This window comes from Trematomus bernacchii, unplaced genomic scaffold (assembly GCF_902827165.1).
Source record: "Trematomus bernacchii unplaced genomic scaffold, fTreBer1.1, whole genome shotgun sequence".
NCBI classification, from domain to species: domain Eukaryota; kingdom Metazoa; phylum Chordata; class Actinopteri; order Perciformes; family Nototheniidae; genus Trematomus; species Trematomus bernacchii.
This window is the reverse complement of record NW_022987547.1, coordinates 9,581,085-9,607,266: the sequence shown is the minus strand read 5'-3', so window position 1 is coordinate 9,607,266 and position 26,182 is coordinate 9,581,085. Positions and strand designations below refer to the sequence as shown.

Genomic DNA, 26,182 nt, shown 5'->3' with positions numbered 1-26,182 from the left:
TGTGGTTTTTTTTTTTGGTTGGTAGGCTTGGGGAGGTGTTTGTGACTTCAGTACACCCACACAGCAGCAGCAGCAGAGCGAGGTGACAGCAAACAGCGATGAGATGAGAAAGCAGAGAGTACAGTGAGAGAGAGAAGTGGGATTTATTTCTGTCAAGCTGATTGTTGTTGAACGATAAGAAAGAATGGGGAAACTTTTTCTCTTTTTCCTTGTTTTTGTTCTCTGTTTGAGTGGCACTCTTCAGAAAAAAGGTAAGAGTTGCATCCTTCTGTGTATTTCTTTAATCATACTTTACAATGAACTTATTCTGAAACATTCATCTGCCTTAAATACTCTTTTTTTACTTGTGGATAGTTTTAATTACAGTCAGTACATTTACTCAAGTAATGTTTTTAAATTCCAAGTTAAATACTTTCCTTGTTTTTTTTTCTCCATTTTTACGTTTTCTACTCCAATGCATTTCAGGGGGAAAATAATGACTTTAAAATGTTTTCTCTACATTATTCTGAAAGCTTTAGTTACATTACATTACATGTTACTTGTTAGACGCTTTTATCCAAAGCGACTTACATACTCAATACTGTGGGCAATCCCCACAGGAGCAATTTGGGGTGAAGTGTCTCAGGGACACAACGACATGCTGACTGCAGTGGGGTTTGAACCTAGTTAAAGCTAGTTCAACCTAGTTAATGGTACTAAATAACCGGGAGGATGAGTTGTTGAGCCAATTCTCATACTTTTACATTTAAATTAAATTAAAAATAAAACCCTCTTAGATCAGATTGAAATGAATTGTCAATCATTACTTTAGGGCTACTTTTAATGTTGGAAGTAAACTTACATTTCACTGAGAATACTTTCATACTTTTACTAGTATGGACAAAGGATTTGATACTTCTTCCACCAGAATCAGATGAAGAAATAATAAGTTACTATGTGTACCGTGGAACAGGCACTCATTTTATGGCTATAAGTTATTGCAACACATGGAAAGATTTATTATCAATACTACAGCTGAAATGACGGTGACGCAACCTCTTTGGGCGGTGGACTGAAGGCGTTGTTTCTGCTAATGTTTTGCAATTTTATGACATTTTATACACAAGATGCCAATCAAAAAAACGTATGTGAAGAATACAACTAGTTGCAATCTAATGAGTATATTTCAGCTATTGTGAGGCAATAAACAATTGGATTGTAACTTCTTTTCTTGTTATTGTTGCAGGGAAATGGGGAAAGAACAACAGCAACAGCTCTGCCATTGCAGGGCCAAGAACATTTTTTGGGGACCCAGTCATTAAGACCAAGTCCTTGTTTGTCCTAAATGAGACACAGGCTGCCCTTCCATCTGAATCCCCTCCAGCACTGCAGTCCCTAAGCAACAGCACAGTGGGGTTCCTGGACGGGGTCCTGAGCACCCGGGTCATCCCCATCATTTACATGTTGGTCGTCGCTGTCGGGATCCCGGCCAACGTCGCCATCTTGTGCACGCTGGTCACAAAAATCCGGAAGGTGTCCTCCGCCATCCTGTACTGCAGCCTGGCCGTCTCCGACCTCTTCCTCCTCCTCTCCCTCCTCTTCAAGGCTCACTACCATTTCCATGGAAACAACTGGGTGCTCGGGGAGGCTGCGTGTCGGGTGGTCACGGCCTGTTTCTATGGCAACCTCTACTGCTCGGCCCAGACGCTGGCCTGCATCAGCATCAAGCGCTACCTGGCCGTGGTGCACCCGTTCATGTACAAAAGCCTCCCCAAAAGGGCGGTCACTGCGTGGGTCACCGTGGCAGTGTGGGGGGCGTTCGGGGCCGCCGTGGTCCCCCAGCTCCTGGTGCAGCAGAGCTATTGGCTCCTTGAGGTGCGACGCATCACCTGCCATGACGTCCTGCCCGTGTTCTCCGAATCCCACGTCTTCCTGCTCTACTACAACCTGTTTCTGACCGTCTTCGGCCTCCTGGTGCCGCTGGGGGTTACGGTTGTGTGCTACGGTCGCATCGTGTGTGAGCTCAACCGATCTCACCACGACTGGGCCATGTACATCCAGGCCAGCTCTCTGGTGTTTGTGATCTTCCTGCTGTGTTTCACTCCCGCTGGAGTCCTGCACCTCCTCCATTATGCGCAACTGTTTGTGTACGGGACGGAGAGTTTGTACGTCCATTTTAAAGTGGCGGTGTGTTTGTGCTGCCTCCATGCATGTCTGGACCCTTTCCTCTTCCTCCTGATGTCAAAGTCCGCAGGGACAAGGCTTTACTTCAGGGCCTTTAAAGGCAAAACTCTGAGCTTGTCTGTCTAAAAGCGTATTTATGTGTTACCAAAAACTGCTTGTTGCAGATAAAGAGGGAGTTTTTTCTTTGGGGCTGGAATCCAAAGAGAAATAAAAGGACTGTATTTATGATGCAAGCAATGGAACAACCTTTTTGTTGCTTTAAATGTGTTGTCTGGAATAATATTTTTTTATATAGCAATACTTCTCATGTGTGAGAATACGTCAAAGACATTGAATGGAGATGCTTCATTTGTTAATGGATATGTTTGTAAATATGAAAAGAAAGTATGCTTTTTTAAATAATTAACATGATATAGTTAATAGTTTTGATTCATGGCTTTACAACAGTCTTCCTTGTGGAGTGTTTCAGTATGTGTTGAACACTTGCTGTGAGGGGCATTAATACCTATCTGACAAGCTATAACATGAACTGTCTTTAGCCTCCAAGGCTTTTCTGTGTTCCCGTCACATACTGTATGGAGCTGTGATGACTAAAACATAAGCTATGCTGTGTTTAATGTTTACTTGGATGTCTTGTAGCGCCTAGAAGTGTCTTAAGCCAATTTAGCTTGAATCCCTCCCCATACAGACAAACTAAATGTAATTTTTCTACAACTTAGAACATCTCTGTATAGTATATTCAGATATGTTCCCAAATATGTATTCAAATACACTTTGTTTCTCTTATCTTTTAATAATGAACTTCCCTCCACTGAAGGGAGTATGCATTTCCTGCCCAGCCTGTAACAGGATGTAGGATACACACCATAGACTGTATAGATACACACACACCACCAGCACATACACTACTAGACTAATTAACATACAGTTACAAAAATACAATAAAAAAAAGAGGAAATCTTGTGACTTCCACAAATTAAGTGTGCTGTATCTGTAATGGTTTTGTACACCAATTGTACTAAGGTGGAAGTTGTGGGCTTTTTTTTTTTTAAGGGATTGTCATCCATTTAAATGTAGTAATTTTAACTTAAAAAATGCAGATAACACATTGAAAGGCTTTTATAAGGTGTAATGTTAGATTAAATAGTAAGTCGAACAGCCTGCAGACTAAACTACAAACATTTTAAAGTGAACAAACGCATTGAAAATACCCCTCTAGCTAGCTGTCTTGCTAAGCTAGCTAGCTAGTTAGATACGCTGGCCTTACAGTACTACACGATTTACGTAGTCCATGTTTTCCAATCATTAAAGGTGGGGTGGGTAATTTTGGAGAAACCAGCTCGAGTGCGCTAGAATTTGAAAATACACAACCGGAGAAAATCTGCCACTTCCTTACAGAGCCCCTCCTCCAACACACACGAACGCGCACATGACCAATGAGGGCACGAGATACGTTTGTGCACAGATGGAAGGCTGACAGGCAGGTAGGCCATCCAGTTATTTGAGCCGAGCCGGCTAAAATGATTGGTCGTGCTTTTTACAGCGCTACGGCTTCAGATTACATTTTTGTAAAGCATTTAATATATTCATTGCTATCGGGATGCTAAGAGCATTCCATGGAATATAACAAAAAGTGTTTCTGAAATAAATGACATACCCCACCTTTAAGTGAATTTGTATTTACGTAAATTCGCATCACAAGCCCTCCAATGTAGCTTACCTCAGGCTCTGTAGTTTTACCAACTGGACCGTCTACTACCCTGTTCCTGCCGAATGACATAAACACTGAAGCTGCAGAGAGTTAATCCTCATCAACCCTGCAGATAAACTAAGTTTAGAGACTGCAACATGTGTACACTCAGAAATAGAAACTAGTGATGGGAATTCCGGCTCTTCTTGGTGAGCCGGATCATTTGGCTCGGCTCACCAAGAAGAGCCGGCTCTTTCGGCTCCCAAACGGCTCTTCAGTTTACCACATATTATACCTTTTATAATTCAATCAAATGTAGCCTTGTTTTGACTAATGATTTATATGTGTACACATATCACTTAAATTATTCAATACATCCTTTGTACTGAAGTATTCAAAAGTAAAAATGACATGTTTAATATCAATTATTTGCTGTGGCCAATTGTTTTCATTGCATTTACAGACCCTTGTATCTCTCTGATACCACCCAATGAATGCACAGACTTGCTTGTCGAACCACGCTACACAAAGCAGATAGCAACACCTATAACAAAACCCGAGGTGACAGGGCTTTCAGTGTTGCAGCTCCTAGACTGTGGAACAGCCTCCCAGTACATATCCGGACTGCTGAGTCTATTGAACTTTTTAAATCTCAGCTAAAAACTCACCTCTTTGCACTGGCTTTTAATACTAGTTGAACATTACATTTTTACATTTGTATGTGTTTTTTTAAAAATATTTTTCTAGTTATTGTGCTTTTTATCATGTTTTTAATTATTGTTTTATTATTGTACTCCCATTGTGTTATTTAATATGTATTGCCTGTACAGCACTTTGGTCAACTGAAGGTTGTTTTAAATGTGCTATATAAATAAATAAAAATTGAGATTGAGATAAAAACTTAAGCATAGACATTTTAAAAAATGGGCTACTCTATCGACATTTTAAAATTATATTTAAAGAAAAGGCCCTGACTAAACAGCAGGGCTCTATTTCAGTATTAATTATAGAAAAAAAGACAGCAACAGCTGACATCAAATCTTTGCCGAGCCCAAGGATAATCATAAATAAATAACATGGTGAAAATAAATATATTGCAATGCTCAGTACAGCAGCATCCAACCGTCTCTAATCATAAAAAAACATAATAAAAATAAATGTATTGCAATGCTCAAAACAGCAGCATCCAACAGTCTCTAATCCTTGGATATTACATGTCACTGCATGCATGCACGGAGCAGCTGTAGCGCGGAGATCATCATATCATTCTGTCTTGTATTACTTAACAACAACAAAATAACAAAAAAAAACGGCTCGTTCGCGGGCGCGAGCCGGCTCCCGTCGTTCACTTAAAAGAGCCGGCTCTTTGAGCCGGCTCGTTCGCGACCGACACATCACTAATAGAAACACTAAAACGTACCTGCACTGGAGTATACAGTAGCTCAGGTGGTAGAGAAGCTGCTCCACTGTAATGGTTGACTGTCCCATGTTTCATTTTAACCATTAAAGCATGCAGATCATTCATTAAAAATCCACAAATGAAGGATATCATGGTCACAAATGAAAAGCCAGAAAAAAACATAGTGATGTTATTAAACTAAAATAAGAGATAACTAATTGAAACCCTTGAATATAATATTTTAGGTTGATCTATGCATCAAATGATCTGAAAACCTGTTATGAACCACCACAAAAGTTTGCCCACCCTGAATTTAAAGTTTAATTGAATTATTAAGGTAAATTCGCCTTGAAAGCTAAGCTGGAAGTACCACATTTTCTGGAGGTTGCAAGTTAAAAACTCTCCTGGGCTGTGCTTTCATTTGCTTCGACAAACCTCAGAGGACAGTTTCATAAAGATGTGTGTAACATTTCAGTCTTGTATGAGTCAGTCTGTTTCATTAAGACTGAAATGATGACTCATATTTCAGCTCGAAGGTATCAGGATTGCAGAGGAGAACAACTTAATTCAATTTTAAGACTGAGGTAAACACTTCTTTAAAAAGAAGACTAAATATTAAAGGGATTTAACTTGTTTGATTTGAACTTATGTGTTTTGGTTTAAGTTGTTATCAATATGTTAATCAGGACTTTCTTTTTTTGTCTTTCTGAAGAAAATGAATGCAGCAAATGTTGGGACATGGGACATTTCAGTTTAGAGGCACAAGCTATTTTCATGGTTTTTTATTAAAATTGAGGCTTAATCGAAAAGTTCAACCAATTAAAAAATCAATCTGCTACTTTGTCCAATACATCTTTGAATTAGAGTATTTTAAAGACATATAGAAAGCACCTCATAAGAGCACGTGGTTAATGTTGTATAAATGTTGCCATCTGCTGGTGTAAGTGAATGAGGCCATATTTATTTTTGTACAATGAATGCCCGACAGCTATTCAAATGAAACTCTTTATTCAATACGTAGACACCAGAGGAATCCACCTTTACACTGCAATCACTTGAGCCTTTTCTTAACAAAATAAATCATATCAAGGACAGGTTATTGTTTTTACACACACCTTCACACAGGGGCGGACTGGGACTACAAATCAGCCCGGGACTCTCGACCGGCCCACTTCGGTACCGCCGGCCCACCTCGGTAAAATACTAACGGGGGGGGTGCTAGTGACTTATCCGAGCGGCCCACCTCGGTGCCGCAAGTATATACCGCGAGGAAATTGGCTACGGGGGGTGGTGCTAGTGACTTATCCGAGCGGCCCACCTCGGTGCCGCAAGTATATACCGCGAGGAAATTGTCTACGGGGGGGGGGGGGGGGGGGTGCTGGTGACTTATCCGAGCGGCCCACATCGTCCGACCGGCCCACTTCAGTACCGGCCCATCGGGATTCGTCCCGAACGTCCCGATGGCCAGTCCGCCCCTGCCTTCACATATTGTTTGACAGCAGAGGTTTTAAAATCTGAAAGTCATAACTCTGGAAATGTCATTCCTGCTTCAGTGACTTCATGATGAATCTACCTGGAAACCTTCACAACAAAAAGCAGATTTGACCACCCCTGCTGGGTAACATCTTGTAGTACATACAGGCATCTCAACACTGGCATGCCCTTTCACAATGACATAGAAGTCAACTCAGTATAATGAAAACCTGTCCACAACCAATCTGACGACACACGAGAATGATACATTCACCTTTGACCCGGGAATCACATATCTGTTTCCCTCCGCAGAGGAACAGCGAAGACACCAAGATGGAAAAAGCACACACAACAGAAGGACTTCAGTAACAAACATGCAGGATTTCTTTTTGCAAACAGTGATGTTTAGTGAGCTTTTTCTGCACAGGTGGAGGGGGATGTTGGACGGAGATAAAGCATCAAACATCAGGAAACCAGATCTCAAAACAATTGCATTTCAGTAAGAAAAAAACTGAAATACGTAGCTGCATGTAGGAGCCTATGTACCGCACACATTTCCAGAGTAAGAAATAGGATATAAGCAACACAACATAATGTAAAACTGATTCGGAAAATAACTGAATAAACAGTGCTTTAGTTTTGTGTTATTTGACATTTTGCAAACCCAGAAAATAACATTTTATATTTTACAAATTACCTTTTTTCCTTTTTTAAACATTGTAGCAGCAAAAGTTCCATTCATTAGAGGTTTTAAAGGGTCTGTTCACCCAAATTACAAAAAAACATATTGTATTTACTTAGCAGAGATAGTATCTAGGCATGCAGGTAGTTGTAGTTGTATTTGCCCAGATCTCTGTCTCTGAGGTTTCTCCCACCACTTCATTTCAATGAAGGTGAGTTATATATTGTTTGGTGAAAATCTCCACAGTGTCTCTTTCCAGAAACAACATCTGAACTAATCTTAAGGACCTCACTCCTTTCATGGGATCTACTTTTTACAGATCAAATAATCCCTCTGGAAATATGTATGTGGGTTTTCTAGAGTAGGGACACTGTTTTTTAGAAAGGTACATCTAGGTGTTGTTCTAGGAAGGGAAATGTTGGTCAACATCTCGACAAATATTACATGAATTATCATGAAATGTTGAACAAACATTCATGGTCTCCAGAAGGTGGATCCTAATGACTTTTCTAATTCCCTGACGTTTATTCTAGCTCAATTATGAGGTTGACATTTCTGCTTTTGAGTGAGATATCTCAACAAACATTGAATTATTATGAAAGGTTGTACAAACACTCATTGACCCTACAGGATCAATCCAAATGACTGTCTCTGTCCTGATGAGATCCACATTAAGTGTTTGCACGGCATGTTTTTTGGGAATTTGGGTGAACTGATCATTTAAGCATGGCTTTTAATTTCACTTCATCATTTTGTTAAAATCTTCCAAAAAACACTCCCTGGTGTAGAAAATAAAACAAAAAGAAGCTCACTGATCTTATCAGGGTTTGTCTGGCACACACACTCATACACACACTCATACACACTGCAGTATCAAGAGATGCAAAGCTGATAAAAAGCAGGACAGAGCAGCAAAGCTTCCAGCAAAGGTTTGGAAGAAGAGACGGGCTCAATGGAGAAAGAGGCACGACATTTGAGAAAGGCCTTTGAGTTTTAGGGGGGAGCAGCAGCAAGGCAGGAGGAGCTAAACAGAGCAAGAGGACATGACTGGGAAGGATACACCATGAGGAAAACCAAGACAGTGAGACAATAAACCAAAACAGGGAGGAGAGCAGATTTTAACAGCGTATAAATTCATTTTTTACAGATTGGATTGCAACGGAGAGCAAAGCCCTTCGCGGTGAGCTCGGTGCCACGAGACGAAACACAACACAGACAAGAAAGAGCGAGAGAGGAAGCATTCAGACAAAAAGGTTTCCAATCCCAAAAGTCTCTTACTGTAAAAAGCAGAAAATGTAAACCTTTTTACACTTTAGAAATGTAACTGCTGAAGTTGCCGGTTTTGACTAAACTACTTTATTTATTTATATATTTTTCTTATGGCCTTGTCATTCTTAAAATTAATGTGCAGCAAAAGGCTTGAATGTCGCCAATCATATGGAATCACAGGTGTAAGAACAGAGAAAAAAAAGAACCTTCAATTTCTGGCCTTTCAACTCGAAAAAGCACAATCATCATAAATTATTAAATATATAAATATACATAAAAACAAGTCTGATCACATAAAGGTTTGTTAAAAATATTGTTTTACTTAAAGGAATAGTTTGACATTTACCTGAACTTTACACACTTATTAGCATTCTTGCTCAGAGTTGGATGCAATTGAGCAAAAGCACTCCTAATGTTTGTTATGTAATGATGCTACCGCTAGCTGCTAGTTAGCTTAGCACAAACACTGGAAACATAGGAGAACAAATAGCCTTGCTCTGTTCAAACTAAGGTAACAATATATAATTATCAGCACTTCTGAAGCTCACTAATAGAATTATGCATTTTGTGGGTAAATCCGTTCGAAAAACAAGTGTCAAAAGCAACAGCACTGCAAAGTTACTGACCAAGACATATGGCCCCTAACCACATAACATGACCAATGGTCAAGCTACTTTTTTTTGGTACAGAATGATATGAAAAAAGGTAAATAAGTGAGCTTAAGCGTGATTGGCAGATTTTTTACCAACGGACAGGTTGGCTATTCCCTGTGTTTCCTGTCTTTAAGTTAAGCTAAGCAGCTGCTAATGTGAGCTTTGAATAAGCATGGGTCCCAAAAGCTCAAACTATCCCTTTAATCTGAGTACATTTAATAGAGATTTTGAAGGGGAAGGTTGTGGGAAGTCCAAGCCTTTTGCAGTTGTTACACATATTTGTGTGCTGCATGTGTGAAAACAGCTAATGAGCTGCTGATATTCAGAGTTTCATCACCACCAACAATTCTTACTTGTTTCTGAGCAGTAGCATTTTAATGCCTGCATGAATGCCCAGCGCTTTGGCAAGCAGCCACGTACACTTGGTACATTTCTAACCTTTGATTGTTTTCTCCAAACTCTTTATATCTACAGCTCATTGGAAAGTCAAACTGCAACTCATTATCTTTTATTGTTTACCAGGTTTTTACTCAGAAATAACAGAATAACACACCCTTGTCCTGTTTGAGAACACAGTCAACATTCTTCAGCAAATAATAAATACAAAAATGATGGCAGCTTCAAATAAATCAGTCCATTGAAGAATGGTTATTCAGTAAACTGAGTAAATACCTGGCAAACAACACTCTGTCCTGTGTGGAGGTTTACATGAGGACATTGGCCCGTGTGTCTGGCAGTCGGAGCCCCACCAACCCGCCGGCAACCAGCACAGACGAGGCCATTAGGATGGGGATCGCCTTGGTGATGCCAACCAGAGAGCCAAAGATCAGGTTGCCCAGCACCGCCGCCAGCTTACACATGGCATTACAGAAGCCGAAGCCTGTGCCCCTGAAAACAAGGGGACACAAAGGAGAGAGTCAGAATTTAAAACAGGCTGCAGTGGTTGGAGTAGAATGTGTAAGCTCTGTATTAGAAAATAACAGAGTGTAATTTGTATTCAGTCAAATAAGTGTAATGTTAAGGGGTGTACAGTGTCAGCCCAGTGTCTTCCTCAAATAGTGTAACTTCATGTGTAAGAAAGTTGAGGGCCCAGCTGCCAAGGCCTGTATGCAGGAGTAGGGAGGTGTGTGTCTGTGTGTGTAGGAGGTTTCATGAAAGGACAGAAGGCCCATGGTTGAAGGCTGTTAAAAGTGGTAGGAGTAGCTAGAGAATGTTCTCGCGAATATTAGAAAAAATAATAATAGGGGTAGGAGTAGCTGGAGGGTCTTCAGCCCTCATTAGAAAAACACTGAAGTCAGTAGAAAATGTAGCCAACATAGAAGGAGAAAGTCTCAAAATAGAACCCGTGGTCAAAACATTGGGATGAGAGTTTGAAGATGGAACAGCAGGGGTTAGGACTGTCTCAGTATAAAAAGGAGAAAGCACGTTCACATCTTTGGTCCAGTCGTCCGGAGACTGGCCCCGGTTCTCATTCTTTTAAGAATAAAACTATATGCATCAAACTCTGATGGTCTGCAGTGCATTTTGTGAACCTGATGAGATACCAAGTGCTACGGAACGGCTGAAGATTACAAATCCGTGATCAGATTCTAGCTCAAGCGTGGACCAAATGTCCTAATCTCTGTTTATACTGTACCTAAAACACTTTTCTGAAAGCCTTATCGTGTTCAACAATCAAACCATATCAATGTTTGGATAAATTCAAATACTTGAAAAGTAAATATTTTCACACCCCTTATTGCTGATGTATAATGTGCAATGGATCCGGGTCCAGTAACATAAAGTACAAATTGTTTAAGGAAATATTTACAATATATCTCTATGACCAAAACATTTTGCTTAAACTCAATTGAAACCCTGAATTTAGATACTAATAATTAAAAATGTTTAAATATATACATGCAACACAGGAATATATTCCATTATTAGAAATTAGATTATTATACACATACTGCTTACACTTTGTGTTTTTACTTAAAGAAATAATGATATTTCCACCATAAATTGGTGCAGAAAAATTCAGTAGAGTGCAAGAAATATAACATCAACTGTTGACGCTCAAAATGTCCTGGGAGAAGACCTCAAGAAGCGCCACCCTCCCCTAATGTTGCAATAACATCTACACCTTCACATTTATAAGTATGTATTTGTGTAGTGTGCAGCCCACCTCCTGTCTGTCGGGTACAGCTCAGCGGTGACGACATCCAGCGAGTTCCAGGCGGAGATACTGAGGCCGTTGTAGAGACACAGCATGAAGATCATCATGGACTCGCTGGTGCCAAACCACAGGAAGAAGCAGCTGATGCCTGAGAGCACCATGGAGCCTCCTGCAGGACACAACACGGGACAAAATAACCTCATTTACCTCAGCAGAGATCACCACAAACACAGACCAACATCAAAAGAAATGAATAAGAAGGGCTGCTTGGGTTTCTTTGTACCTAACATGCTGAGACGTCCTATTTTGTCCATGAGCAGGGCAGAGACGATGTTGCCGGGCAGCACAGCCAGCGTTCCCAGGAAGTTGACAAAGTAGACCCAGTAGGCGCTGTAGTCGTCGTCAAACGTCATCTGACAGCCCGTCTTGTTGTGGTGGAAGGAGCTGTTGATCACTCTTGAATTTGTCAGCTTGGCATCGTCAACATCTGTAAATGTGGGACACAAGCATTTTAATTTTGAGTTTAGGTAATACATTTGTTTTGATCCACCTGCCACTTTCTACATCTCGATTTAAACTCGTCTCTTTCTCAGAGTTTAAATCCTTAATGCACAAACTAAATGCTCCGTTTTCTGCCGCTGATAGAGTTGACTTAAATCTGCATGGGTTCATCTCATTGGTTGGCTTTTCTGGTATTGTTTATTTTAGTTTTGTTAATTTCTATTGATTCAGGAAAGGTCAAATGGTTTTGGTATTTCTATGAATTCATCACTGAAGTACAATTTCAACCATACCGGCTTTCAGGCAGGGCTCTGTCTCTTTTATTTATCTTATGTTTTGCATGTTGCATGAAAAGTTGTGTTCTATTTAAATGACTACAAACTATTTGACACAGAAAACCTGCTGTGTCCACTATCCTATTTCACTTTCTGTGAGACAGCAATAGACTTCTTTCCCTACATGCTGAAGTGTTCCTTTATTCTCAACTAGTCGGATTCTTTAATTGGAGGTAAAATAAAACCTTGCCTGCATACACTTGCATTTATAATTGATTCATAAACATAGCCCTTCAAAACTGTGTGCATAGCATACGAGTAGACAGTATTAAGTGTTCTGTATAGTTGACATGTCTGTGGGCTCTCTCCGTAAACAGCAAAGTGTATTAATAAACGTCAGCGGCTGCAGCACAGAGAAAACATTCCCCTCTCTCACCTCTCATGACGCACTCCTCCCTCCCTCTGTCTCTCCTCGTTCCTCTCTTCCCTGCACTCTCTAGAGACACATTGCTTGGGGCAGAGGGACTGCATTTCCCATGGGGAATTACCAGTAACCTGATGTGCCCTTACTCTTTCCATGTTCAGCGCTTTTTCCTGAGCACTGGAGGGAACTTTCTTTCCACCCAGCGCTCCCATACGGTCTGATTCAGCCTCAGTTCCTCTGAGCATTTCAAGTGTCTGCACTCTGCACTGCTTTCCCCTTTGTTCCTGTCTGGGTTTTTGCCTGCCTCAAAAATGATTAAACTGCACTTTTAAAATAAAAGGTGCAATGTTATGCTTTTAGATGTTTCTGCAGAAGGCTGGTTCTGATGCATCAAAAACAAAGCATTATATAATGAAGTGAATAGGAACATCTCACATTTGGAAGTTAAATTCAGCTGCTCAGAGAATCATGTTTATTTACTTCACTGCTTACGTTTTTTTCAAAGCATCTAAAACACCAGTGACAATAACAAGCATCACTCCAGGAGTGTTTGTGTGGTTAGAAAATGCCATTTCAGTGTTCTGCAGCCGTGCCCTGCTCAGTTTCCTTCTTAAGTACAGTCGCCTGGGCTCAGACAGGCAATCTGTGCAGGGGCAGGGAGGTTAAGCAGTCATTTAGTTGCATAAAGCAAAGCCATAAACGTTCAAACCAATTATTTCTTGCCTGGAAGCTTGGACGTTAGACCCAAAATGAACTGTCAGAAAGAGACAGAGAGACTGAGTGAGACATATGTGTGAGCCACCGACGGTATAATAGGATTTTCTGGGGTGGAAGTGTGTGCTCGAGAGGAATGCTCTGAATGTGAGTGTGTAGACTCACCTGTGTTGTAAAAGAAGGAGTCGACAAAGGTGCAGTTTTGGAAGGAGGACCCTACGGAGGAGACGTCTTCAAAGTAGCAGTTGAGGAAGGACGAGTCGATGAATGTGACTGACCTGATCTTCATACTGATGAACCTGGGAGGAGAGGAGTTAACACAGAACACATTAACATATGTTTAAAATATAAAAAGTCTCAACTATTAAATCAGGATTAACAGGGATTGGAAATTGACACTAAATAATTTCTTGTTATTAATGCTTTTTGGGGTGATCCCTTCCCTGTAGTGTGTTACAGTACATAGGCTTTTTTGTAAATGGTCTGAAAAGGCTAAAATCCCTGTGTTCCCTCCAGAGGGAGTTTCTCTCCCACACACTCCCCCCCCCCCCCCCCCCTTAACCTGAATGACATCCATTGCACTCCCACAGGATCTTTTTTTACTTCTGTGACATTATGACATCACTATGTCACAGTTGCGCTTCTACGGCTAGCGCTCAAATACGTTTTACGTGATAGGCAGGACATCTCTAAGTGGGACAACAGAGCCGGCCAGCTAACCAATCAGAGCTGGGCTCTGGTTTCAGACAGAGGGTGATAAGAGGTGCTGCAGCACAGGCAGTATGAGAGAATGAAGACCTTTTTGAACATTAAAGTGTGTAAACATGTCACAGTAGAGGCCATCCTTTAGCATGACTATGACAGGGTTTAGCAGTGTGTTACATATCTATATGATCTGTTGCATGCTGCTGTACACATTGTGATGGTATTGGTCTTGATTGAATCTCTTAATAAACTTCATTGAGGGTTGAAAACAACAAAAACGACATTGATGCTTCTTCTCTCTAGGCTCTGTGTAACCAGGAGGAGAAACAAGTATGTGGGTGTGTGTGTGTGCGTGCGTGCGTGCGTGCGTGCGTGCGTGCGTGCGTGTGTGTGTGTGTTAGAGAGAGGAGAGAGAAAGAGATAAGGCTTTTAATTTCCTGGTGCTGTGTGAGATAAAGGATGCAGGATTAATATTACCAGCAGTGGCGTGTTGTTTGTGGGAATGACTAATAGTACTGCTATCCTACAACGGGACGAGAGGCTTTTAACCACAACACTGTGCTGAGGGAGGCTCACAGGCTCCATTCACAACTTGTAAGCTGTTTTTTTATAACTTCTTTATTATGAATCCCTTTGTCTGAGAGAGCAATATTAAAATCCAATCAGAACATGTTACCTGTCGTTCAGAAACATGCCGTTCCTGTGGATCTGGTTCTCCAGGGTGAAGTTGAAGGTGAAGTCTTCGATGCGCTCGTTGTTGTGGATCTTCACTCTGGAGGCGTAGTCGTCGGCCTGGAGGTGCTTGATGACGTCCGGGAACCAGACGGAGAGCCCGTAGTACCTGGACGCAGCAACACACTAGTAGTAGTCAAGTGTGGACTCTGACAGAGCCACTCCAGCTGGGCTGTGCTCACTTTGAATCATTAACCATTTGGAGAGTTATATTTGTTGTTGCTATTTGATCAATTACTGATGAATTATCTCAATTGCAAACCAAATATTTATAAGATGTGCATATTTGTTTTATAATGCATCAATGTGGCATGACCAGGGCTTCTTGATAAACGTCTGCATTTAGGTCAGTACAACAAATAGTGTATGGTGGGAAACAAATCATCTGCGAAAGCCCCAAAGTCTGACTTTGCTCTTCTTTTCCCCCCCCATCTCTTTTCATGCAGTGCACATGTTGGAGTTACTAACATACCAACGTTGGTTTTAGGCAAACATATTTATAGAAAAAGAGGTTTTTATTTGAAAAGATTGAAAGGATTAGTGACAGCATTTTGAACCTAAATTCACTTTGGTAATAACGCGTCAGAACACGTGTGTAAATATGTCGACATAAATAAACAGGTTTTTTGTTGAGTGTTATTGACTGTGTTATATTTATTTAGAGGAGTACATAGAAAGGTACTTTACAGATAGTTTTTTTGTATTTCTAAGCTGGGAGGTCAAATTTAAAAGGAAAGAAAATAATCTTGGAGCCGACTCAGAAAAAAGAGCTCATACTGTATATCGACCAAAACAAAGGAAATAACCTCATCTTGTCTCTTTTTAAATGTAAAACACTTTTTGACAGGTAGTTCCTTACAGAAGCCAACTAATAAAAAGGCCAGACTGAATTAGCGTGTACTGCACCAACTAGTATTCCTTAACATTACAGTAGTGAATTTCATATTGCTCTTGTGATGATATTCAAGATAAGATCACCACTTGTTCAGGGTACAATAGCCACTTTCCCTCAAACAGCCTCTCTCTATCCAATCTAACCTGGTAACATTCATCATGAGGGTGTAAGTAAGATACTATCTGCCTCAGTGATACTTCACTAAACTCACTGTTATTTAGCTGGAAAGTAGCGGTCACTTGGCTAACTATCACTAAGGGCAATGTATAGCATAATTTAACATGATGACAGAAGAACACAACACAATATAGAAATATAAAGTGTTCTCTTACCCAAATGATAGAGTAAACCAGACTATAGCCAGCTTTATAGTGTTGTCTTTCACTGGGTAGTCGAAGCATTTCATGAAAGTCAACCAGATCTGTAATAAAAGACAAAGCCATTCAGTCAATGAGAATCTTAACAACCATTACGGTTCAGTATAAAAACCAAAATATAACGTACTCCTCTGAGCTCAGCCTTGATCTTGTAGAGGACTTTGAGGACAGGGTTGGCTGACTCATTCTGCATCTCCACCAGCTCGTCCAGCTGCTTGGGGACTTTTATCCTGTTGACCTGCAGGGGGAGACACTGATCTGTCAGCTGCTGAGGCACTGCAGCAGCTGGAGGGATGACGGTGTGCAGGCCGGTGTGTACCTTTATATATACAGTGTATGGTGTGTACTCACAGTGAACACTCTCTCAGGCTCTCCACGGGCGCGCATGTTGGTGTCGTGGATGTGTTTGAGCACCATCCAGGCCTCGTCATGTTTACCATTCTACGAGACAGACACGTGTTATGAATACACATCAGGACCTCCCATTCATCTTCAATAGGCTGACTCCAGTCAACCATACTGGCTTGTATGAGTCTCTCATATTATTACTCAGGTTGGCTTTTCATTTTGGAACATTTTACTAATAAATTTTTATATTTTTCATATCTGCTAATGAGTTGTACTGTAAGTGACACAAATGCAAGGATTTTCCAAGTCCGACAACAGAGCCCATACATAAAGAATTATAGGCTATTGGCGATAACTTAAGCCCTGTTTTTTTGCTTATTTCTTGCAAATTTGGGCATTTGAAATTATGCCAAATTAGCTATTAGAGGTCTACGTTGTAATGTACCCATGGATGCATACACAAATATTATGGGGTAACTTTAATATGAAGGAAACTTGGTCGTTTCTAGACCTATTTATGGACAGTAGTAATCTAAAATTATGTGTATCATGTTGGTACAATTCAATTTTGACCAAGGTATTGCCTCTATGAGTTGTGTGTGTCACAGTATCTGATGTAACTCCAACTGCTGACCGTTTTTGTGAGATTGCCAAATCAGCAGCCACACTATAATAACTAACTTCCTATTGTTTTTTAAATGTCTGCATGAGACTGTCCATTTGAAACTCTCCTTTTAAACCTCACAGAGTATTTTTGTCTTAAATCTCTCCCTTTCACAGCTCCCCTTCAACTTTCCACTCACCCCTGAAAAAGATGGACTCGCAATTTGAAAACCTCTGCATTTATGCAAAGATGCATGTGAAATTAAACCATTTCACTGCATTTATATCACATAAAGAATGAAGCGCTATTGGAATCAAAATGCTACTTTACAAACATTTGTGATATTCTCTGCTTTCCATAAGAACCATTGTCATTAAGGTTATAATGGTGCTGCCAAGTATACTGCGTCTGTTTCTCTTACCTCCAGTAAGAAGCGGGGGCTTTCAGGCATAAAAGTGAGAGCGACCACTGCAGAGACACACGGCAGCGCACACACCACCACAAACACTCTCCAGCTGTGGAACTGATAGGCTGAACCCATGCTGAAACTCCAGCCTGCACAAAGAAGCAGAAACACACACATGGTTCAATTGTAATGCCATGAAAAGACATACTAACATCTAATTTAAAGGTCCCATGTCATGCTTTTCCGGTTATACCCATCCCCTTGTGTGTTATGAAGCTTTTTCTGCATGTAAACGGTCTGCAAAGTCACAAACCCTCAAAGTACACCCTGTAGCGAGTAAAACTCTAACACAGAAAAGACCTGTGTATGCTGCCCCAGAACGCCTCGTTGGAGATTTCTCATTTTCCATTTTTTTCTTATTGGTCACAGTGACATAACGACTACCAAATGGACCAATCTGTGGAGCTCCTCACACACACACACACACACACACACACACTCACTCAGCCTTATCTTTTCTCAGCCGCGCAACTCCGCAGAGTTTCGTCGGCACACACACTCACTCAGCCTTATCTTTTCTCAGGCTGTGAGTGTGTGGCGAACTGTGTGGCGAACAGCCTGGCTGTGAGTGTGTGTGTGTGTGTACTCAGGCTGAGTTCCGCGGTGTCTCGCTGTCTCGCAGACCCCACGCAGCAACCAGGAAACGACACCAGTAATCCAGCTCACACTGTCCGCTCCTCGAGCCTCAAAGGGCGGAGCAGCGAGCCCCGCAACATCCCGCCAACACGGCACCCAGACCCCACGCAGCATTCTCATCTGTTTGTCATTACTGGTGTCATTTTCTGGTTGCTAACAAACGCCATTGTAAAACATAATCACTGATGTTCCGCTGTAACGGTGGTGGACTCATCAGAACAGAGTGGGCGAGCTGACCAATCAGAGCACATTGGGCTCACAGGGAGGGGGGGGGCAGGAGCTCCCAAAAAGGCGTGTATAGGACAGAGAGTGAATACACATACTATACAGAGATGCTGTATGAGAAACCAATGTGATTGTGGAACATTGAACAATGTAAATCTATTTTAGTAGACCTCAACAATGGAATTATGATCAGTAGAAATGGCCATGGGACCTTTAAAGCTTTTTTTCTTCAAGCTTACACGGTTTTCAGTCATGGATTAACATAGTACTGTTTCTCTGCCACAAGCTATAAATTAATTAACCTGCAGGTCAACTATCTGCGTCCCCAGTGTAACGTCTGTATATACAAAGTCCTTAGTCTCTCTCTCCTGCTGTCCTTTTCTCACCTGAATCCTTTTATTAATTGCATTTGAAAATGACTGTGTCTTTTAGAAACTTAAATAAAGTCTATTTAGTTGTTAAAGTAAAGCTTCTGTAGGTTGTTGTTGGATGTGTTCTTCGTGTTCAGATAGAAGTAGGAGTTTGAGTGTTTCACCACCGTAAAGAGAGAAGCAATATGTTGGGTTTGACCTTTTCAGCACCACGGAGAGAGACACAGAGAGGCAGAGTGCTCCGCTCAGGTTTAGTTATTCAAAGACCTGCTTTACTAAAAGTACAACGTTTCCAATGTAAGTTTTAAAAGGATGTGTCTAGAAAAGGACTTTAGATATCAGTGAGAATAGGAAACTAACAGGTCAGACTCAGTGCTGATATTTTGACATGTCGTTATCAAAATTGTAGGTGTTACTAATGAAATTGGAAAAATGGTTCTGTGGGTTATATCAGCAACAGCATCTGGTATTTTCCATTGAGTCCCATTTTACATTTCAAAGGTAAAACTTTTACTGTAATTTCTTTACTTAAACTGTTGTGCAATTGCAAAGTATATATATTATATACAAATCTATTAAGCTCTTTGCACATTTATACAGTAGATATTTATGATGGATATGATATCAAACTATATATATCAAAAATACAGAAAAATCTATATCAGAGTGTGTGTGTGTGTGTGTGTGTGTGTGTGTGTGTGTGCTGCTCCAGCCTGTACCAGTACAAACCTCATTAGAGGGATTATAGCTTTAATGGACTGGAGGGGATGGCTGACTGATTCAGATACTCAGCAAGATTTATGTTCCTATTCTACAGAAAGTGAACACACACACTCACACGCACACACACACACACACACACACACACACACACACACACACACACACACACACACACACACACACACACACTGTCCTTGGCCATTGTTCGATGCTGTGACACACATTTTAATACATGTCAATGAACACACACTATTTCCCCACTATTTCCTACTGTATCACACTCATTCCTAACAGTCTTAAAAAGACACACACACACACACACACACACACACACACACACACGCACACACACACACACACACACACACACACACACACACACACACACACACACACACACACACACACACACACACACACACACACACACACACACACACACACACCGTTTTCTGGCCTTTGTCCACCGATCAATGCAGGGAGCACTGCGGCGGAACCTATTACCCACACACCGCTGAATCTTGGAGGAAAAGTGTGTTAAAACACTGGCGTCTAATCAATTGGCCTCAATGATGAGCCTCAGCTGGAGCTCACACACTCACATAAATAAAGTTTGTGACAAGTCAAAGCGATCCTTTACATGGAAACTTTTAATTTGAGGGTCATTTGAGCCACAAATGATATACTAATACTTGTCTCATGAAAGTTCTTGTAAGCCGGTGCCAGTAAATAAAAGAAATGGAAGGGAGAGTTATTACCGGAATTATGTTTATAGATTTTTAGATGTGGATTTATCAAAATAAATGACTTATATTCTACATTGCTGTGTACAATGACGCGGCAAAAACACATATTTTCAAATTGAATTAGTGTCCACTAGTTTCATAGTGTAGTTTATATTGGATCTGTGACTTTATTCTAGATAAGAACACCACTTGTGTGAGGTACTTAATCAACCCTTTATGTCACACTCAGAGACAGGGTCCTGATGGCCGGGGTCCCAAAGCCAACTCTTCACTTTCCTTTCAAACCTTTTCATTCTTTACCTTTCTCTTTGTTTCCCCTCACCATTTACCATTTCCCTTCAGCCCTCTGTTGTATCCCCTCCCATTTCGATTATCCCTGACACAAGCTACATAAATCAAGCGCCCCCTCCACCTCTCCATCCAGCTTGTCCTCCCAATCTCTTCCTCTGCTCCTCCATGTTCACCAACCCAGATGGATTTCATTTAGCTCATGTTGTTCTTATCTTCTCACATACACTTTCTATTCTGTTATCACCCAGCTCTCAGTTTTTAGGGTTTCTTTGTTATCAATCAATAACATTTGACTAGTATAGCCCAATATAAAAAATGACACATTTGTCTGATGGGTCCTTATGCCCTCGCAGCAGACAAGGAAAAACTCCCAGAGGAACCCCACAGTTAAAGGGGACCTATCATGCAAAATGCATGTCAGGGAACTCACCAAGTGTCAGAAAACACAACCCTCTCTCTTTTCCTCCATACCCAAATCTCTAAAAATGGGGCTGCAGCGGATCTGATACAGATTTGAAATTGTTCTGACGTCAGAAACGGGGAGCTCCGCCTATATGGGCAACTCTCCACCTATCAGGGGAATGGGGGGTTGGGCCACGGCCACGGCCATTGCCGCTCGAAAGCGCTGGAGACGCTGTAGTACATATGCCAGGCCTGTAAGTGGCGCTGTAGTCTGCCACAAAAGCAGCGAAGAAGACTTCTCACAGAATTAGCCCTTGCAAAAATAGGGCTGGAAAAGAGCAAATAGAGCGAAATGAGGCATGGCTAAAATGCATGATCTGTTTGGTATTTTGAAAAAAAAACTTCACAGACATGTTTTATATAGGTATGGCCCTACAATATATTATTAAAATATAGCATGATAGGTCCACTTTAATATAAGGGGAGAGCAACAGAGGATGGGTCCCTTTCCAAGGATGGACAGATGTTCTATAGATGGCATATGTACAGTTAAGAAAATAAGAAAAAACGTGCAACATAGACAACCCAAACCATCACAATTATAATGTGAACGTATAAAATAGAAAAAGGATTGATCCAGGTGGCTGGCCTTTTAATTTTTTTCTCCTCCTTTATTTAGTTTTACCACCAATACTGTCACATAAAATAGCATCAAATGAACACTGAGTATACATTGTGGACCTTGTAAAGTTCACAGTATGGTCCTGTTATGGTTGAAAAACGAAATTGCTGTAATAAGAACTACTGCAGTTCTGACTATTCTGAAGAGTTTAAAAAGCCTTCATGTGCATATCCAATGTGTAGGCAGACATATGCTTCAATGCTTTTTCTTCTGCTGCGATTGTCAGAGCTCCACCTACACTGCCACCTGCTTTGTGTCTGTGTGCACCCTGGAGGGCCTTTCTAAATACAGCCCTGTGATTCTGGAAGTATTTCAACCTGCATGTTATGTATCGTGTGGTGGTCTATACGCACCACATCAGCAGGGAGCATCATGAAGACAAGGAACGTACTGCAGAGTCGAACGTTATTGCCCTCTCTGTTTGCAGTAATGTTTAAAGCAGTGATGCGAGTGACTCCTGACAGTGGGAAACCTCTGCAGTATGTAACCTCGTCGCTGCAGCTAAAAGGAAAATGTACATTCAATAATTGTACCCTGTTTCTAAGGCTCTGACGGAGAACAGTCTCAAACTTTCTGCTGCGTCATCCAGCAAGATGCTGCAGCGGCCAATCAAAAACATGCAAGAGCACATTCCTGGAAAACTACCTTGCAACGTAAATGCTTTATTTTGTCTATTTTATGAGTATTGCCCATCGTTACATTACAGTACATTACGTTACATGTCACTTGTTAGACGCTTTTATCCAAAGCGACTTACATACATTCAATACTGTGGGCAGTCCCCACAGGAGCCATTTAGGGTGACGTGTCTTGCCCAGGGACACAACGACATGCTGACTGCAGTGGGGATTGAACCAGCACTGGTTCCCCTGATCCGAAGATCAACGCACTAGCCCACTGAGCCACAGCCTCCCCCATACAGTGTTTTGGCATTGGAACGTTTTAAAAGGCATTTAAAGGCATATATTATGCTCATTTTCATGTTCATATTTGTTTTTTGTGCCTCTACGGTGACATGTCTACATGCTTCCATTTTAAATAGGTCTTTATTTTTCTCATACTGCCTGTGCTGCAGCACCTCTTTTCACCCTCTGTCTGAAACCAGAGCCCAGTCTGCTCTGATTGGTTAGCTGGCTGGCTCTGTTGTGATTGTACCGCTTAGAGATGTCCCGCCCCTTAGCAAATCACATACAATGTGTTGGAGCGCTAGCCAATAGGAGAGTGTTACATAGTGATGTCACTATGTTTCAAAAGTAACCAAAGGAGTTTAGACTTTGCAGACCATTTACATGCACTAAAACCTACAGTATATAAAACACTACAGGAAAGGGAAACCCCCAAAAGCATAAGTGGGCCTCTTTAATAGAAGTTCTTATGATTGACAACATTCTGTCTCGAAACTTTAGGAACATTTGATGAGATGATGAGATGATCGCTGTAATGCTAATAAGGAAAAAAGTCACTCATGACTCCAAGTGCTGTTTGACACTCTCATCAGTGTGAAATCTTTATGACTGGTGCATTAGGTCGGCGTGGTTACTCACCATAGTGTGGGATGATGGCCCAGGCCATGGCTGAGGCGTAGATTCCTCCGATCATCCAGAACATGCACAGCCAGCTCAGATGCTCTCCTCTCTTCTCCCGAGCCAACACCTCCGCAAAGTAGGAGAACACGATGGGCACCGCTCCACCAATCCTGCAAATACAGTTTGTTGTAATTAACCATGTTGGCTGCACGCGCCAACCGTCATTGTGATGATATGAATGTGTGTGATGACAAACATTTATAACTGATTTATTGTTACTGGAAATAATTAGAGTTTGCAGCTGCATTTCTCCATTTGCCATTTTGAAAAATGTGAACATGATCTGTGAATGTGAAACAAATCCACACAACTCATTATCTCAAGTGATGAAGAACTGAACATAACGACTTGTGACTATGCAATTAGATTTTCAAGAATATAGATGTTTAATCATCAAGGAAAAGCGTGATTTTGCCAGCGTGTCTTGTCACTTTATTTTGTCATAACTTTAAAAATAAGCTATGATCGAGCTGCTCATGTGTAAACTAATAAACAGGACAAATGACATCATGTCACCAGAAAGCTCCCAAATAAAGCACCTTGTTTTGGCTAATTCTCATATAATTATGTAGCAGCAATACTTTAGCTCAAAGGCACAATGAGTTGGACTTCAAATGTCACCTATAATGCAAAATCCACTTTTTCATGTCTTTTATACATAAATGTGTCCCCTAAAGAGATCCTAAAAGTTTCAGGAACAAAGACCCCCTCTCTTTTTGTCCTGATCCATCTAGAAACCTGTCTGAAAAAGAGCTGATCAGATTTTGGCCACTTTGTGATGTCACAATGTTTTTATGGGTTGTGCAACCATTAGCCAATAACCAACCAAGGTAACACACCCACCTTATGACCTGAATCTCCTCCTAGAGCACCATTGTGTTTTGTTTTTTTAAACCAATCATCTCGCAGAGGGGTGTGGCAAGCAGCAGCTCATTAGCATTTAAAGCTACAGACACAGAATCAGCACTTCTGAAACAGGGCTGAAACAGAGGGGTTTACGGCATGCTACAATGATCGGTTTGGTGTTTCAGCCAAACTCTTTAGAGACATGTTTGTATATATCTGAGACCTATAATATATTGTTGAAAAAGAAGATAATAGGGGACCTTTAACAAACTGTTGAACTCAAACTATGGACAACCTCTGTTTAAGTTGTATCCTAATAAATGTTCCGTGTGCCTTTCAAAATGTGTGTGTATGAAAATATTGTTTTTCTGTTTTGGATGAAGAAAATGAGAAAGCCCCATATTAGCACACAGGATATTACAGTGTAATTAAATCCCTGATGCATCATCCCTTTGACTTTTCCTCAAACTTCCGTGTTACATTATTTCACAGGATGTTGGATAAATGTTGTTATTCAGTCAATCGACCCGTATTAATACAATTAGATGGTGTCAAGCGACTCATGTGTTAATGTGACTGAACTGTGGAGCAGCGTCAGCAGGAGCCCATCTGTGTCTGCAGTTTGATTCACAGCTTCAGAGTTTTTAGAATAAATTAGAAGAGAAGAAAGTGATGCAGTTAGACAACAATAAGTTATAAATGTCAAGAGAGAAAGTTTTACTGCCACATAAGATGAAAGGTATACTCTATTTATGATTTCATTGTTGTTTATAGTTGGACTCTCATGCCCAGTTAGCATTAGAAAACAATACAATATATGTTTAGCTTGTTTTACTATACATCTTTAGACTAACGCTCAGCTATTTTTCAACTGTATCCCAATGTTTTTATCTTCTTTGATTTTAGGATGAAAAAATATAGATTTGGAAATGTATGTTTTTGAATAATTAAAATGTTTACATATTATCTTCTGAGTATAAATGTTTTTTCTTTGTATTTTACATAAAATTAGTTTTACAGGTGACTTGTGTCGCATTTCCATTGCAGGGCCTCGCTTGGCTTAGTACGGTATAGTTAGGCCTTGTTAGGCCTTGTTAGGACTGGCTCACTTTATGCTGCGTTTCCATTACAGTTTAGTAGCTGGGGCAGTAACTATAGTAACGCAGTGTAGGCGGAGCCGTGACGTCATCTTCAATGAGAACCACAGAAAACCAACATCAGCCGTTAGCTGTTAGCACTCAGAGCTCACAGCTCCTCATATCTGTTCAGAAACTAGACAAAAGTCAAATAAGTACAAACCACAGACTGCCTGTGTCATGGTGAATACAGTCGCTGGTTTATTTATGTCTGTATAGGCCGTTGTTGTGAGTGTGGACGGTCGGAGCATATACTGCGTTAGCTTAGCCAATCTCCATTTAGAAAACACGCATTTTAAAAGGTTTTTCGCCTGCAGACTTGTCAAAGCATTAATTCATGGTTTTTACTAACCGGTATCAGTATGTTGTTACTTCGGCATCATTTTGAAACGTGTATTACAATTAAATCACGGTAAAATATGTTCATTTTGTTGTAGTTGTAGCCCCCTGTCCAGGGACAACAGATAGGAGAAATAGCCTCCTGGTTAACTCAGGTGCATTTACAGAAATGCTTTCCTGTGTACTTATATCTTAAAGGGGACCTATCATGCAAAATGCACTTTTGTACGTCTTTTATACATGAATATGTGTCCCCGGTGTTCCAGGGAACTCACCAAGTGTCAGAAAACACAACCCTCTCTATTTTCCTCCATACCCAAATCTCTAAAAAAGGGGCTGCAACAGATCTGATAAAAACTGATCCAGATTTGAACACTGTCCTGACGTCAGGACAGTGGCGCTACGGCTATTGGGCCAACTCCACCAATCAGGAGGAGACAGCCACGGCCATTGCCGTTCGAAAGCGCTGGAGACGCTGTAGTACATATGCCAGGCCTGTAGGTGGTGCTGTTCTCACAGAATCTGCCCTTGCAAAAACAGAGCTAAAAAATGTCAAATTGAGCAAAATGAGGCATGGCTAAAATGCATGATCTGTTTGGTATTTTGAAAAAAAAAAAGTATAAATATGCCTTATATAGGTATGGTCCTACACTATATTATTCAAATATAGC

General features: G+C 40.9%; 2 protein-coding genes across 2 annotated transcripts in view; one reads left to right on the top strand and one right to left on the bottom strand.

Annotated features, from left to right (window-relative positions):
• LOC117476787 (proteinase-activated receptor 3-like) lies at nt 1–3,566 on the top strand. The gene is made up of 2 exons (XM_034123527.1): nt 1–251; nt 1,226–3,566. The coding sequence occupies exons 1-2, from the start codon at nt 185–187 to the stop codon at nt 2,287–2,289; spliced, it is 1,131 nt and encodes a 376-aa protein (XP_033979418.1). The 5' UTR covers nt 1–184; the 3' UTR covers nt 2,290–3,566.
• Nucleotides 3,567–6,736: 3,170 nt separating this feature from the next.
• The window catches only part of LOC117476267 (synaptic vesicle glycoprotein 2C-like), a 39,334-nt gene continuing 19,888 nt past the window's right edge, over nt 6,737–26,182 (bottom strand). Inside the window, exons 4-13 of the mRNA XM_034122663.1 lie at nt 23,149–23,300; nt 17,484–17,617; nt 16,462–16,551; nt 16,238–16,348; nt 16,066–16,154; nt 14,783–14,947; nt 13,567–13,700; nt 11,771–11,974; nt 11,497–11,656; nt 6,737–10,217 (exon numbers count right to left, since the gene is read on the bottom strand). Coding sequence (XP_033978554.1) covers nt 10,034–10,217; nt 11,497–11,656; nt 11,771–11,974; nt 13,567–13,700; nt 14,783–14,947; nt 16,066–16,154; nt 16,238–16,348; nt 16,462–16,551; nt 17,484–17,617; nt 23,149–23,300 — 1,423 coding nt within the window. The 3' untranslated portion in view covers nt 6,737–10,033. The remainder of the gene's footprint in view (nt 10,218–11,496; nt 11,657–11,770; nt 11,975–13,566; nt 13,701–14,782; nt 14,948–16,065; nt 16,155–16,237; nt 16,349–16,461; nt 16,552–17,483; nt 17,618–23,148; nt 23,301–26,182) is intronic.